The 15,205-nt window shown below is 49.9% G+C and overlaps 6 protein-coding genes across 6 annotated transcripts; 5 read left to right on the forward strand and 1 right to left on the reverse strand.

Moving 5' to 3' along the window:
- Positions 1–256: 256 nt before the first annotated feature.
- Positions 257–2,512, forward strand: GT037_000258 (uncharacterized protein; the record flags this gene model as incomplete). Its single annotated transcript, XM_038925305.1, has 4 exons — positions 257–304; positions 478–614; positions 668–2,170; positions 2,248–2,512. The coding sequence occupies 4 exons, from the start codon at positions 257–259 to the stop codon at positions 2,510–2,512; spliced, it is 1,953 nt and encodes a 650-aa protein (XP_038791161.1).
- Positions 2,513–3,684: 1,172 nt separating this feature from the next.
- Positions 3,685–8,412, forward strand: GT037_000259 (uncharacterized protein; the record flags this gene model as incomplete). The annotated part of the gene is made up of 2 exons (XM_038925306.1): positions 3,685–6,471; positions 6,523–8,412. The coding sequence occupies 2 exons, from the start codon at positions 3,685–3,687 to the stop codon at positions 8,410–8,412; spliced, it is 4,677 nt and encodes a 1,558-aa protein (XP_038791162.1).
- Positions 8,413–8,943: 531 nt separating this feature from the next.
- On the forward strand, positions 8,944–9,381 carry GT037_000260 (uncharacterized protein; the record flags this gene model as incomplete). The annotated part of the gene is made up of 1 exon (XM_038925307.1): positions 8,944–9,381. One exon carries the CDS (start codon positions 8,944–8,946, stop codon positions 9,379–9,381), a length of 438 nt encoding a protein of 145 aa, XP_038791163.1.
- Positions 9,382–9,416: 35 nt separating this feature from the next.
- GT037_000261 (uncharacterized protein) lies at positions 9,417–11,261 on the forward strand (the record flags this gene model as incomplete). The annotated part of the gene is made up of 1 exon (XM_038925308.1): positions 9,417–11,261. The coding sequence occupies one exon, from the start codon at positions 9,417–9,419 to the stop codon at positions 11,259–11,261; it is 1,845 nt and encodes a 614-aa protein (XP_038791164.1).
- Positions 11,262–11,381: 120 nt separating this feature from the next.
- On the reverse strand, positions 11,382–12,805 carry GT037_000262 (uncharacterized protein; the record flags this gene model as incomplete). The annotated part of the gene is made up of 3 exons (XM_038925309.1): positions 11,382–12,437; positions 12,486–12,583; positions 12,655–12,805. 3 exons carry the CDS (start codon positions 12,803–12,805, stop codon positions 11,382–11,384), a joined length of 1,305 nt encoding a protein of 434 aa, XP_038791165.1.
- Positions 12,806–14,030: 1,225 nt separating this feature from the next.
- On the forward strand, positions 14,031–15,074 carry GT037_000263 (uncharacterized protein; the record flags this gene model as incomplete). The annotated part of the gene is made up of 1 exon (XM_038925310.1): positions 14,031–15,074. One exon carries the CDS (start codon positions 14,031–14,033, stop codon positions 15,072–15,074), a length of 1,044 nt encoding a protein of 347 aa, XP_038791166.1.
- Between the last annotated feature and the right edge of the window lie 131 nt (positions 15,075–15,205).

Consider the following 15,205-nt stretch of genomic DNA (forward strand, 5'->3'; position numbering starts at 1 on the left):
TAACGGGATGTGACAGTGTACTAGAATTGCATGATGAGATCATCGCAAAGATGATGAGGCGTTCTAGCATCACTCTTGGGGAGGTGTAGATGCTGGCCTGTTGTAACTTCATGCACTCGTTGACAGCGACTGGCAGTGCTGACTAGTGCGTATTTGTCAGCGCCGCTGGACTGGGATTGGCCGTTCTGCTAGTAACGAAAGATCAGACCGATCGAGCATATGTCAGCAAAGCATTCCTTTGATCAGCCAACTCACAATGTCAAGTGCTGGTGTCGAAAAGCGTGGCTCTGCCTCTACTGTACGGGTAAGCAAGTTTTGATGTTTTCTCCCGGTCTAGTTCATCCGCGGCTCCATACATCCGGCAAGGGCGCTCCCGACGCGACTCAGCCTCAACATCCGCGGAGAGCTATCTAGCATCGAATGTCGCTTCTAGAGCATTTTTTTACGCGCCGATTTCCAAACTGACGCGTCTTTCAGGCTTGCGATCTGTGCCGCAAGCGAAAACGAAGATGTGTATGGAATTCTGGCCCCCAAGGCTGCTCGCCATGCACCAACATGAAGGAGACGTGTACGACCACGTACACGCGCAAGCAGAGGTCGAAACCACAGAGAGGGTATGATCTGAGTGCGTGCTCTAGTTTTTCATTGTAGGCTAACGATGGTTTAGTAATCGCATAGTCGAGTATGAGAGTCGAATCAAGAGATTAGAGTCAATTCTACATGAGCGGAACGTCACACAACCTGAAATACGTCAACAACCGATCATGCAAGTCACAGACGCTTCCGTTCCGCTCTCGAAGTGGGTTGAATCATTGCGCCATGAGGTAGAAACTGGGCCTCAACCTCAGCTTCCGGATCTCAATCCCTTTGATCTAGAGGGTCTTTTGCAGGGCAGCGACGGAGTATTTGCAAATGAACTTGGTGCTCTGTCTATGGGCGACACTGGTCAAGGTTCTTCAGCATTAGACGCTCCACTCCCGATTTCCTTAGATGGCATCCAACCATCAGTTGATCTCCAGGAGGATGCTGCTTTCTTGCAGGGCGGGTATTTCGGCCCGAGATCGACCGAGGGGCTCAGTCCGCTCCCTCAGCCAACATCAACAAGTCCTGATAGTGATTGGTATCTCCCACCTCCAGAGCTTGGAACATCGCTGCTTGCAGAGTTCCTGACAGACTTGAATACTGCTTATCCACTCTATCAGCCACATGTTATTGCCGACCATCTCCGGACGTGTTATGCAGGGCTGTCCGATGGCGCGGCAGTTGCTTGGACGAGCGCGTACATTGTCTTCGGTATGGCACATCATCTTCGCGGGATGAGTGTGACCGGGAACAGCTACGATATGGACATGGCTCAGTATTATCTCGCCCGCGCATATTCCACACTGAACACTCTTCTTGCGGCGCCACCGTCCCTAGGACAAGTACAATGTCTTGTCGGGTTAGCACTGCTCATGGTGGCCAGTCCTTGCAGCTATAAACAATCAGCGGGACACTTCGTCTCCACCGCACTACGTGTTATTAGAAGTCTCGTATACCAAGAGGAAAAGGACTGTCTCACGATAGAACAGCTAGCCAACAGCGCACAACAACGTCGCGTTTTCTGGATCTGCTTTATCAACGACATCACTTTGGCCATTCTGAACAACGCACAACCTACACATAAGCTCCAGGATGTTGCCAATTGCTCTGACTTTGTAGCAGACGAACTCGGTGCACTTACTGCAGCCGAGGGTACGTGGCGAGTGCTCATATTTTGGTTGTTCACCAGGATAGCTTTACTGCAAGTCGAGGCTATCGATCAGGTGTTCTCCCGCACGACAAGCAACAACACTCCTCTTGACTTGAGCGCTGCTACTTCCATTGTCTTCGCACGGCTACAGGCGTTTCGCGAGCAACATCACATCTTTCACCTTTCCGCTGGTCAGATTCAACAGTTATTGTACCGGGCAGATATTTGTCACTGTATTACGCTTGAGGCTTACTACTTCGCTACTATATATCGACTGCATGCGTTCATGGCCATGGATATGAGCTCGAAGATCAACCCTTTCGAGATGGATGGCTTGAGTAGGATGTCGAAGATGAAGCAACATAAATCATATTCGGAGGCGCGAAGACTCTTGAGTCTGTTGCCGGTCGCTCCGCGAGGTAATGTCGCCTTGTACTGGTAAGTGATATGTCACGAGAGCTTCTAAGCTCAGCCGTGTAGTCAGCTACGACAAACAGTCGCTAACCACTTTGTAGGGTGATACATTCCATTCTCATCGCAGCGCTCGTTACCATCCTTGCACACCATATTCAGAACCCAATGGCAGACGTCCCTTCGCCTACTGAATTGCGTATCTATCAGCAACTAGTTGCCGACCTCGATACCATGGTCGGTGCAGGCGATAATCCGGATTTGGCAGACAAAGCGACGTTATGCAAGCGCTTATTATCAGCTTACGAAGCACGATTCCGTGCTCAGAGGATAGGGGACCCTCTACGCAGCATCGCAGTGACGAGCTAAAAAAAACGGCGGCGTTGTTCGTTCGCAAACTCGCGCCAAAGAAATCAATTGTCCTCTATCACTTCTATCATGTGAACCCGGACAGTGAATTGCTATCGCAGATACAAGAGATCGAAATCAACAAATCTCGTCAATCAGAGAGACCTCCTGTATCTCTAACATCATCCGCAATTCGATACCCTACGAGTCCTCATCATATGGCGCATCAGTTCCAACGAAGATGTTTCGATTTCTATGATCTGTACAAAGCGCGCGGCCACTACATGTTGTGTCTATCCCACTCCCTTTACAACGAAAACTTGTATCAATTCAGCCTTTTGTCATTGTTTGAGGCATATTTCTGGGCGATTGGGCATGACAGGAGCAAGAAGATACCCATCTAGATACTAAGCATGCAAAGCGCGGATTGCCTTGGCGTCATTTACCCAGCTATTCTACCGCCGGCACAGTTATCATACGTGGCTGAGCAAGCTACAAATCATCTCGTTCGTCCTTGACGTTATGGTATGTCCCTCTCAGCTCTCGACGCAGTGTGTCAGCTTGGTGTCATTAAGCACAAAAGTGGAGCTGCTTAGGTGACGCTAACCCAGCAAGCGCCAACCTCGGCTCCCGCTTTCACTCAGCTGCACCTGTTTGTCCTTAGACACTAACAGTTCCTTGTCACTCACAATCTCATCGCATGTCCAACACCTTGATTGACCATCGCACGTAACGATTTTTGATGCGCGACGCCGGTTCCTCGCCTTATAAAGTCGCACGCGATGCGGAGACAGCTTCAGCAGCCACTATCCTGCAGTCGGGCCACACAACCTATATCAGGCAGCAACCCCATGGCTAGTAGTATCACAACCTGCCCAGACCGGTCAAGATGTTTTGCGCTGGGTTGATTAGATGGCGTTCGTCAGCCAATCAAAGGCGGAGGGTGTGTGAAGCACGGCTAGGATTTGGGGGCCGATACGACAGCCTTGAGAACGCCTTTGTGACGATAAAAGTAGCGTGTGCCCAACGTGCCTTTTGCCATGAATCAGCATATGGTTTAGCAACTACCGATTCCAGCAGAACTGCAAGCTTTTCTGCGCGAAAGGCTTCCGAGTACAAATTTCTTAGCCTCCGGCGTACTAGAGCTTCGCCGCCTCAGGGAGCCCTCGAAGCTCCATTGTGCTTACTGCAACATGGGATTTAGGCGTAAAAATGACGAGCCGGACCCACTAGATCCGGTCTTCGACGAGGACCAAGATCTCAGCGAAGTTTGGCCGCAAGTCGTGCGAGAGTATGAGAACACCACCAAAACGAAGCTAGACACGAGGATGACCTTCGAGAGCTTCCAGCTGCAGGTCGACGCAAGCATAAAAGAGTCTAATACTAAAAGTCATCAACATGCTCGAAAGGTTTTCAACAATGTCGGAGCCTTTATCGAAAAGTTTGGGAGCATCGTCGCACAAGGAGCAGGTATGGTCTTTGGGCCCACAGCTCAATGCTGGAACGCGATAAGCTTCGTTATTCAAGCAGTACGGGGCTTCAATGACATGATGGACGGGTTCGTCACTCTAATGGAACGCTCATCAGCCTTTCTGCGGCGCCTAGTGCACTTTATGCAGCAAAAAATGGGCGCAGATGGCACCCATCTACCGCGCAATCTTCGCAAACCGGCGTACGAAATTCTTGCCCTATTCCTGCGTGTACTTCAGTCTTCATACAAGCTAGCGACCAGCAAAAGAGAGCATTTCAAGGCTATGGCGAAGATCATTCTGTTTAGCTCCGACGAGCAGGTTGCGGATTCACTCAAGCTCATGGAAAGTCATGTCAAAGACTTCACCATGGCTGAGATTGATGAGATCTTGTTAGACGTCAAAGGGCTAGCAAGACACCTTGACAAATCGGATGAGGAGAGGAAACGCTATGAAAAGGATATCCTTGAATACATCCAAGAAACATGCAGAGTTGGCGATCAGGTTCTGAGTATCACTCAACAGATGAAGAGCACTTTGGATGGTAGAGTTAGCAAGGAACAACATGAAAAGAACCTGGACAAGATAGCAAAGACTCTGGGACTCAAGAAACCTTCCGGGGACTGGGAGACTTGGAGCAAGCGACATAGCGAGCTCTGCAAGACTCATGTACCTGGAACAGGAGAATGGCTTAGTCAAGACGAACCGGCGTTCACCCAGTGGGCTGATCTTGATCAGCATGACAAGAAAGTCCTCTTCCTGAAGGCTGATTCTGGTTTCGGCAAAACACATCTGTTTAATTATGTCGTTTCGTATCTCGAAAAGAAATGTCGAACCCCGCGTGGACCAAATCAAACTTTCCTGGCCTATTACTATTATGGAGAGGATAAGGATGATTCGCTCGAGCGATGTATAGGATCCATCGTCTACCAACTCGCAGTCGCAGATGTTGCATATGCTCAAGCCGTAGTTGAAGAGTGTGGGCGACCCGCAAGTATTGCGCGAGCTGAAGATCGGTGGAAAAACCTGGTAACAGGTTTGCGACATGCCATGAAAGGCACATACTTCATATGTATGGACGGTTTCGATGGCCGTGGCCAGTTGGACACGGCAGAAACAATGATGTCAACTATTTCACATCACACTACGTCTCCAGCGGAGCCCAACGGAATTATCCTGCGTTTCTTCATATCAGGGAACGATGAGGCGTTCTCTGAAGTATCACAAGCAGTCGAAAGTATTCCTACCATTGTTCTCGGACCCCGTGGAGACATTGTCCGTTCTCCAGAGCGAGCTAGTGGCAATTCAGATATTGCATCGCTGCCAGAACAACTGCCTAACGCAAGTGATCTAGAAGCTGTCACGAGGGCCCGAATCAAGGATGTGTGTAAGACCAAGCCCGCTCTAAAAGCGATCCTCACCGAAGACAATATCAAGCTTCTGCTAGAAGGCATCCGTGGAAACTACAAAAATCTCGAGGCTAAGATTACGGAGATCAACGCTTGCGACACCAAAGGAAAGGTTCAGGACGTCATTAACAACACAAGCGCCGACATGGATACCGTTCAAAGGAACAGACTCAAGACGCTGGATGCTTTGCTGAATTCACGTCAGGCTCACGTGCTCAATGATCTCCTTGTTTGGGTTGCTGGCCTGAGTTACCAACCACCGACTAAGCTACTCGAAAGCGTTCTCTTCTACAACTTTGGCGAGGAATTTCTCCTTGCTGATCAAATTGCTACCACTTATTCGCCTGTACTCGTGATTGACAAGGAGGGCAGAGTAGGGTTGAAAGACGGCCTCAAAGACATCCTGTCTGTGAGCGACTCCTCAGGATCCGAATCAGCGATCTCTCAGTTACATGCCGAAGCAATCAGCGGAGCTGAAGTCAACCTCTGTCGCCGGTTCATAAAAAATGTGTGCGACCCGACAGATTACGCCAGATTCAGATTTGACGACTTCTTCCAGGCTATGGAACAGAAAGTCCATATTCATCTTGACAGTGGAAACGACGTGAACGTTACAATTCTTGGGAAATGTGTTGATGCTCTTTTCGACAGTCGGAAAGAAGATAAGCTTGAAGAACTGCGCGACTATGCTTCGAAGTGGTTCTACTCGCATCTCAAAGATCTGGTAGAGGCGCTCGACGACTTTGAGCCGAGCAGGAAATTTCTCATTGACATCGGAGTCAAGCTGGCCGATTTAATTTACGACCCAAAGATGATCGACTCGTGGTTTTCCGAGAAAAGTCTGTCTTGGCTGAAGTACGACTTTTTGTATACTGAGGACTTCATCGATCCTTTACTGAAGTTATTGAAGAATTCGCAAGTGGCCAAAGGCTACGCAAGAGATGCAGACAAGAGTACATGGGTTAAGGCTGTCATGTCTGACACCGCAAAGAAATACTCTATCTTCAAACGCGTCGCAGCACGCTTGGCAAGCTATTGGTTCAGCTCGACTGGAATAACAGATAGAAACTATCTCTGGATTTCTTACGGCATGGTTGCCAAGGTAAGCGCTTCGCTATGGGATCAAAAAGGATTGGCTGACGGTAGTGATAAGGTATCTAATCCAGATAAGCCCTTCGAAGAATGGAATCCGCCTTCCCTTGTAGAGACTGATAAGTTCATCTGCTGGGCAAAGGAACATACAGATACCGACATCGACAGCTTCACCTGGGATTCTCGTGTGGGTGCGACGTACATTGTGTTTGAGCATTTCAAGGAAGCCATTGTTGCGTTGGAGAAAGCCGAGCAACACTCTCAGACAAGCTGGGGGCTGTTGTTCAATCTAGCAAAAGCCCACGAGAGCGAGAAGAACTATCGCACGGCAATAAAGTACATGCAAGACTTCAAGTCGCTCAACAAGTCATCTCCTGAAACAGACGATGATTACAAGACTGCTGGCTGGGAATTGCTTTTGCTGGAAGCAAATTGTCACCGACAGTGCCGTGAATACGACTCAGCCATCAAGTGTTTTCAGGGTCTTCTAGACCAGGATATTGACGACTCTTCCGAATTCAGATGGATTCATCTCAACGCTCTGGAAGGACTCTTCACGACCTGGACTGAAACAAAAAGCTACCAGTCTATCACAGAATTTGTTCGCCAATGGAAAGATTCGTCAGCCCACAGTCATGGTCCCACTTATTGGCTGCGAAGGGCAGCATATTATGATGATATCCATACCAGCATTATCGTCGCCGCGAAGATTGCCAAAGTCGTGAAAGAGGTCATCTCTTTGTACCAGGAAGCCATTGATTACAAGCTGCTTGACCTTTCCAAGGCGGATGATCAGGGGATAGATTCGTCTACCGAAGTAACGGAGCAGCTGCAATACTTTCAAGCCGTTCTTAGGTTTCACGGAAGTGGATCTCAGCATGATCAGCATCTGAGTATACAGTACTGGGAAGAGATTATCCGACGATCTGACGAAGACCCAGCGTTGTATATGACAGCATGGACAGCTGGTCGCAAGCTAGCTCCGACTCTTCTCGACAAGGCAGTTGCTGAACTTGTGACGGCCCCGTCAAGCTCTTCGGAGAACTACATTAGCAAATTGGAGAAGCTCGCAAGCTTGAACACTTCGGTAATCTGCAATCTTCGTCAAGGTCATTTCGACCCTCGCCTCTGTTTGACAAGACTATACTGCCTGAAGGGGGACCATTCCTCAGCTGCTGTGCAAGCACAGGCTCGACTTTGCAGTGTTTTCGACAAGTGGCCTGAAGCTACAGATGACGATTCATTTCAGCTTCGTTTTGCGAACCTCGCCCAAACATTGACTGTTCTCGATAAAGATGAAGATGCTATTGCATCGTGGCAAGCGATCAGGCCGCATCAACCGTCAAATACCTCATCTGTGGTTCCAGACATTGTAGGTACTGCAGAGATCTCACAGCCGAGCTCTGAAAAATCTTCTACAAACGGTGTATCTGCAACTGTCGACAATAAGTCTGAAGACGTTGCAGAACCATCTGCGTCGGTTACAACCACGGCCAAGGCGTACATATCGGGTTATACATGCGATGGGAGCTGCGGAATCGAATGGAAGGATATTTTGGCCGACTGTTACGTGTGCAGGCACTGTCTCTGCGTACAACTTTGCCCAGGATGTTATGAAAAGCTTCTGACCGATGACCTGCACCCTCTGGTCTGCAACAAGGACCACAAGATGCTGTTTCTACCGCCATTCGACTGGGATGCATGGCGCAGTATGCCAGCAGAAATGATGACTGTTGGCCAGAAGTCAGTACCACGCGCAGAATGGGTGGACAAGATTTGCAAAGAGTTCAATGTGCAGCAGAACGAAATCGATCTGATCAAGATGGAGAAAGCCAGAGAATTGAAGGCTGCCAGTGTCATTGCGGTGCAATGGCGCAACAGATTACAGAGAATCAGGGCTAGAAAACAGGCGACAGCACCCAAACTTCGTCGAGTGAAGACAGTCGGATAGAATGCTCATGAGATTTAGTGAATCTCCATCTTATCGTCTCTGAGAGCGGTGTAGCATGGGCCAGTTTTCTTCCTGTGACAGGATAAGATATGATCAACAAAAACAAAGCGGTTTCTGGACTCACGCAAACGATGGCTGCGCACTGCTGATCAGTAAAAGTTCGCATTTTGGTATTCCAGTCTCTCAGCTTCTCCATATCTCCCATTATATGCACCGCTTCTGATTGACCATTTGACATCTGATTTAGTGAAGCATTGTAATAGACCGCAAGAAATATCGGTTGCGATGATGAGGTCATTAGGCAGTTCAGGTTGTCAGCCATTGGCCTGTAAGGGTCTGGACGCCTTGCGCAAGCTCTACCCATGCCTGGTATCTTACCCTGCATGAGCTTACCCTCTTTCGCATCTATCTGAGACATGCAATAGTCTTGTTACACGAGTGGCAAGGTCATGTGCACTTTGCTACAGATAGGCCACCACGTCATCAGCATCATTCACGATCCTCCTCGCTTGAACACAACTGTCCATTGCAATGGGCCGCGGTGGATATAACGGTGGTAGTGCATCTGTCGACGCGCCAAAAAGCGGCAATCCTTACATCTTCGCCGCGGACCGAGAGCTAGACGCCAATCTTCTTCGTCGCTCACGTATTGTTGAGGCCGGAGACGGGTTACACAACGAGCACGGCGCCGTGCAAAGCGAGTTCGGATACATTCTTAGCGTGGAACCAACAGTAAATAGCAAGCAACCTGCGCGAGCCAGCTTTGTGAGAAGAATTCTATCGATTTTTAGAAAGACGGACAGGGCTAGTAGCGAAGTCAAGCCAAACATCAAGTGGGTGTCAGCGTCGCATCTTTACCATACAGCTCCTGACGGCTTGGGCTTGGATCTGGCGAACAAATATCATCTGGAAAATCCGGAAGCACCAACACCTTGGGGTGATCAATACTGGAGGTACGAGTACAACTAGTCGAGCAAGAGTGGGGCCGCAAGCAGGGCGCAAGAATGCAGCAAGAGAAGCATGCACCGAACTCGCCATGGCGACATCGACAGTTTCCACCTGATGCTTCTTCCGAATTACCTTGGGACGATCAGTTTCGGCAGTCGGTGCCCCCGCACGATCGGTGGAAGAGCCGAGTCGACTTCAATGCCTTCATCAACTCAATGGACGACGAGTCTTTTGGATATCTGTGTCTCGTACGCGAGTATGCGACTCGCGCTCTACAGGGTAAAGCGGCAGAATACAGTGGGCTATACAAGGCCATTGTGTCTCAAACGGCTCGGGAGGAAGACATGTCTCGTATGTCGGTCATCGAATTCGAGGCTGACGGACTACGCTCGAGGACTTTTCTGACATTTGATGACTTTTTGATCTATATGCATAAGTCTTTCGAAGAAGGAGAGACGTCTGCGAGGCGCTTGTTCGTATTGGAAGACATGCCTGTACGGTATATTTGTCTTCTGGGGTCAAGACTACGTATCCATCCTACGGTTTTTGCACGCCATTATAGCACCGAGGAAAGTAGCACCATATCAGACAACATCGTTGGCCTTCCTTCTGTCGTCCAAACTAGTACAGAGAACGGCCTAGACTATGAGAGCGATGACGAACAGCTTCATAAGCCATATAAGAGACGAAGTTTTACGCTTAGGTATCCCATCGTTATGCCACGAGTATCTGCAAAGCAAGATCCCGACCCCGTCAAATGTCCACCATGGCTAAAGCCTAACGACAGACTCAGAGATCAAAGCGCCAATCCACGGTTCATAGTGGAGAGAAGTCTGGAAACACCGACTAGCTATGATCCATGGGATACGAGAGGCGAAATCTCTGAATTAGAAGGTCAGGCCACGTACTGGTACCGTGAGCTTCCAGAATGGGGCTGGGAAGGTCAGTTTAATCTTGAGCTTCGTTCTTTGCTCGGTATGCTTATGGTTGATTATGTAGGTCTTCTACTGGTGGATCCATGCCTTAAAGACCCATCGCATCTAGCTGTTATCCAGGGCAGCCCATACACGAATATAAGTCGAATAATCCGGTACCCAGAGCTAGAGGATGATGAAAAAGCCGACATAACTCCTAACCCACTACAGTGGCATCCCAGTGCCGCCTTCACGAAGTATATCCTGCACGACGATGTCATGATTCATTTTTCCGTCGCCAACGCTGGCCCAGGAGGGAATCCACTCTCCGTGACTCCATTTATTCGTGGCTTCGTGATTAGCAAATGGACTGCGCAGCTGAACCACATCCGCAGAAGCTATGGTCATACGCGTGCAGCGCTCTTTTCCAAAGTACCATCGTGTCATCGCGTAGGTACAGGCATTTCGGTCAGACACACGGTGCTATGGGGAGCAGACTGGAAAGAATGGATGTTTGAAACAATGACGCGGTTTACGACGGACCTTTACCTATACCGTTTGGAGGTTGAGACCAACATGCGTGCACTCGGTATTGATGTCGACGATCTACAAAGTTATGGATTCGTCGGTAAACGCGAGGCACAAATGTGGCGGTTTCTGCGTTCTACTTGTCTTGATTTGCAGGATATGTTCCAACAATTGACCAACTCATATACACAGGTTATTGCGCTGAGGGAGGCGCAGGCGAGTAATGCGCAAGCAAGCTCGATTCGCTGGCTTACTGTACTGGGAACCCTCTTTGTTCCTATATCAATCGTTGCAGGAATCCTGTCAATGGGAGGCGAGTTCTTGCCGGGAGAAAAGAAGTTCTGGGTGTTCTTCGCTGTGGTGTGCCCTGTGTTGTTGGTCATTGGCGCCATTCTTGTTGGGACACTAGGGCGGCGCGCGGTGTCAAATTGGCTATGTGCTCACGGCTTCATGACTTGATGGGACAAGAGGTCGAAAGCGTCTCTAGCGTGTTGTCTCAGCAACATCGTACTAGGCGTCAGGCTTTGTTTAGCTCAAGTCTTGACTAGAAGGCGGTATACCAACCCCTTATGTACACAATCACACCCACCCAAGCCGCTTACCCAGAAAACTCGATCCACCAAGGAGTGCTGTAATACCAGTAAACACGATGAGCGTGCCATAGCCACTACCATACGCAAAGCCAGCTTCCTCACGCCACGGAAAGCCATCGATCAAGGCCTCACTGAGCGGACCAGACGCCACGTTGCCAACTCCTCGTCCTGCCGCCAGGCATGCAAAGACGATACTCGGATCGGCCGTGTCGCTCTTCTTGGTAACATCGCGCATGATTCCCGGCCAGGCACTCGTGAAGCTACCTGCGAAGAAGCCATAGATCAGGCAGAAGATGTAAAGTGGAGCTAGGGAGTTCGAGAAGCCCCAGATGACGAAGACGCTGATGGTGGTGCCGATAGTCGAGATTAGAATGCAGGTTGTGACGTGCCATTTGTCTACGATCGAGCCCATAGCAACGCAACCGAAGACAGAGGCGACGTTGAAAAGGATCACAGTCAAGGCGCTAAGGGTGTTACTTTCGGCGCCTATGCTGCGAGCAAATGTAGGGAGGTAGATAGACGGGAGAAAGAAGCCGAGAGCCTCGACAACGTTGCATGCTTGATGAACACCGAACGTTGACGTGCGGAGAAAGGCGAAGTCGATCTTGCGGGCGCGTTGCTTGGGCCCAAGTGGGATACGCGGCCTAACGAAGTAGAGTAGCGGGGCGGTGAGCATGAACAGACAGATAGCCCATACGCGTAAGGTAGTGCGAAAGCCGTATTTGTGCAGCATCCAGTCCATAACAAGAGGTAGTATCACCCCGGCCAGGCCGGTGCCCGCCCACATGATTCCGTATGCCAAACCCTTCCGCTTGTCGAACCACTCATCCATATACAGGATACAAGGCGAGTAAGTCAAACTGCCTCCGAGAGCATATATGACTCCTTGTGAGACTATGAGCTCGGTAGTATTGTTGCAGAGGGAGCTGAGGCCGAGGGCAAGACACATGACGAGCAGACCGCCTGCCGTAGCCCAACGCTGAAGGTGCGGCCATACTTTCAGCACGGAGAAGATGACGATCAGGTTGAGGTACATAATACCCTGTTACGAGTCAGTATAGCATGGGGTTTATGTTCGGATATGACATACCATAGCGCAGGAACCTACGACAGCAATGTTGTCGGAGCCAGCAAAAGGCTCGTGGGTCGAATAGTACTCCTGGAACACGCCATATGAGAATGGGAAGCCTTAACCACATTAGCACTATCATCTCTAGTACGCATGTAGAGTGGAACACGCGCTCAGCAGGAAAACCTACCCCAAACCAGTGCTTCTACGATGAATGCTGCAGCCAGAAATAACCATGCACCTTTTCCACCATCCACAGGTGGTAGCGAGACTTGCCCTTGCTCTGGAGCATGTTCTCCCCGATCTGCCAGCTCGAGATTGAAAGAGACTGAGGTACTCATCGTAATTGCTCAATGTTAGAGTATGCGACGTGAGAGAGATAGTCGCTTTTGTATCCTTGGAATATCGGCTCCAGCGCTAGAATGTAGAAATTACATATAGGGCGCGTTTGCTTGCTTTTGAGGCCCGCGCTAAGCTATCTCAGCCACATATTACGTGCCAAAGCAATTGAACGGCATGTCAGAGAGACGACGGAGACACAGTATGGCTTAGTTGGGCCTGAGTTCTGTCATGGGTGCGACGATGTGATGCACGACAAGAGAGGTCTCGTTAATTGCTCGTTCGAAGAAATCGAGAAGCTTATGGTGCGCTGTGCGTAGGCGATCCTTAACCACGTGCCGGTTGTTCAGCGACGCCGCTAACGCTCCATGACTGATTGAGCTGACTGAGACCGATAAGGTGTGCCTTCTACAAATCGTTGTTCGAACTGCCCAAGAGCCCCGCCACTTTGCTCGTGTAACAAGGGCCCCACTCGGCTTGAGGCTGCATGCCGGACTACTAGCCTATCCTTCTGCGATTTCGTTACATATCTGCCCTGCGTCTGCAAGGACAGTGTACCGAATATGCTGATGGATCTTGGAGCGCAACAGCCGGTGGTCCCGACGCAAAAGCGATTTCTCATACACGCGACGCCCATGATCATAGTTGTCTGACACCAGACAGATAATTAGTGGAGATGCGAGTATTTTCATTCTCCAATAAGTGTAACAGAACTTCAAGACCATGTGCCGAGTTTTCACGTCTATACGTGCTGTTTGTCAAAACATCTTCAAAGTCTTATCACTGGTTAACATCTTCCGTACTTTTCATGTATACACACCAAAGCTGAGCCAGCTACTCTTGAAAAGGCCGCGGACGCCGTCAAAGCCCTGCTAATATCAATGCAGCTATGGCACCTTCCACCGGATCTTGCTCCATCGCATTCTCGACTAGTCCTCGTGAGCGGTTCAGAAGCTTCGCTTGGGGACGCCACGCAGGGTACTAAAAGCTTAGCCAGTTAGACCATCGTGAAATCGATAGAAGGCTGCATAGGCCAGACGAGGCTGCTCGATACACAGCTGAACCTTGCGCTACGGCAGAATGCATTGCTACAACAAATTAACATGGCGACAGTGCTGGCTTTGCTTAGGCCGACACTAGATATCGGATGCCTGATCAGGTATATAGCAACTCAGATGCTTGCGTGATCTTCTCGTTTGAAGCGCTTTCAAGTCGTAGCTGTTCACTATGCATGTCCCTTACCTTAACATTCTCTTCGCCCTCGCACTTACAGCGGGTAGTATACCCACACCTCCCGCACCTCTCAAGTCTTGTTACCTACCAAAGCGCCTGATCGCACTTGAAGAGCATGTCACGTCGCCATCTTTGGAAGCTGAGGTGGTTGCCGCAGGCATAGTGCAGCGCTACCCTGGTGTCCTGGAAAAGCTTAAGGACGTCGGAGCCGGTCGGATCGCCGCTATGGATGCCGGCCACTTGTCTATGCAAGTCCTTGCCCAGCAGTCTGCCACGGGTTTGGACGACCCCGAAGGATGTCGCGCAGCAAATGATGCTATTCGTTCCGCAATCAGAGCCAACTCTAAGCGCTTTGCTGGCTTTGCCGTCCTGCCTATGTCCCTGCCGGAGGAGGCTGCGGTGGAGTTGAAGCGCAGCGTTACGACGCTTGGCTTCAAGGGTGCGATGATCTGGAATCATCTCAAAGATGGCACGTACTACGACGCTGCACGTTTCGATCCGGTGTTTGCAATGGCGCAGGAACTCGATGTGCCGCTGTACCTGCACCCTGCTGCCCCGACTGCCGATGTTGCGTCCAAGCTGTTCGCCGGAAACTATCCTGCTGCCGTGGCTGGACGGCTTGGGACGAACTCGTGGGGATGGCACGTCGATGTCGGGACGCATGTCTTACGGCTTTACAGCGCAGGCTTATTCGATCGATTTCCAAAGCTGAAATTGATCATCGGACATAACGGTGAAGGACTGCCGATGTTCATTGATCGAATCGACTCGACAGGTTTGCGTAACGATACGACGTTCGGTCGGGTGTGGAGTACAAACATCTGGAGCACGACGAGTGCTTTCTTCACTGTGAGGCAGTTTGAGCAATTGAGGCAGGTGAGCCCAGTTGAGAGGATTATGTATTCAGTAGATTACCCGTTCAGTACGAATACAGATGGATGGGCATTCGTCGAGAAGTTGGCGCAGGCGCAGGTCTTGACTGACGCTGAGATGGACATGTTCGCGTGGAAGAATGCTGAAACATTGTTGAAGCTGTGACGGATTGGTGCAATAGAATCAGCGATCCAATTGAGCGATGAAATGGCAATTATTGAAGACGAATATGTATTGAAGCTGATAGAAGGGGTCGATGATGCAATCTTGGACCCCATATTCAAATCGCGCTTATA

Source organism: Alternaria burnsii (assembly GCF_013036055.1).
Source record: "Alternaria burnsii strain CBS107.38 chromosome Unknown 705, whole genome shotgun sequence".
Lineage (NCBI taxonomy): Eukaryota > Fungi > Ascomycota > Dothideomycetes > Pleosporales > Pleosporaceae > Alternaria > Alternaria burnsii.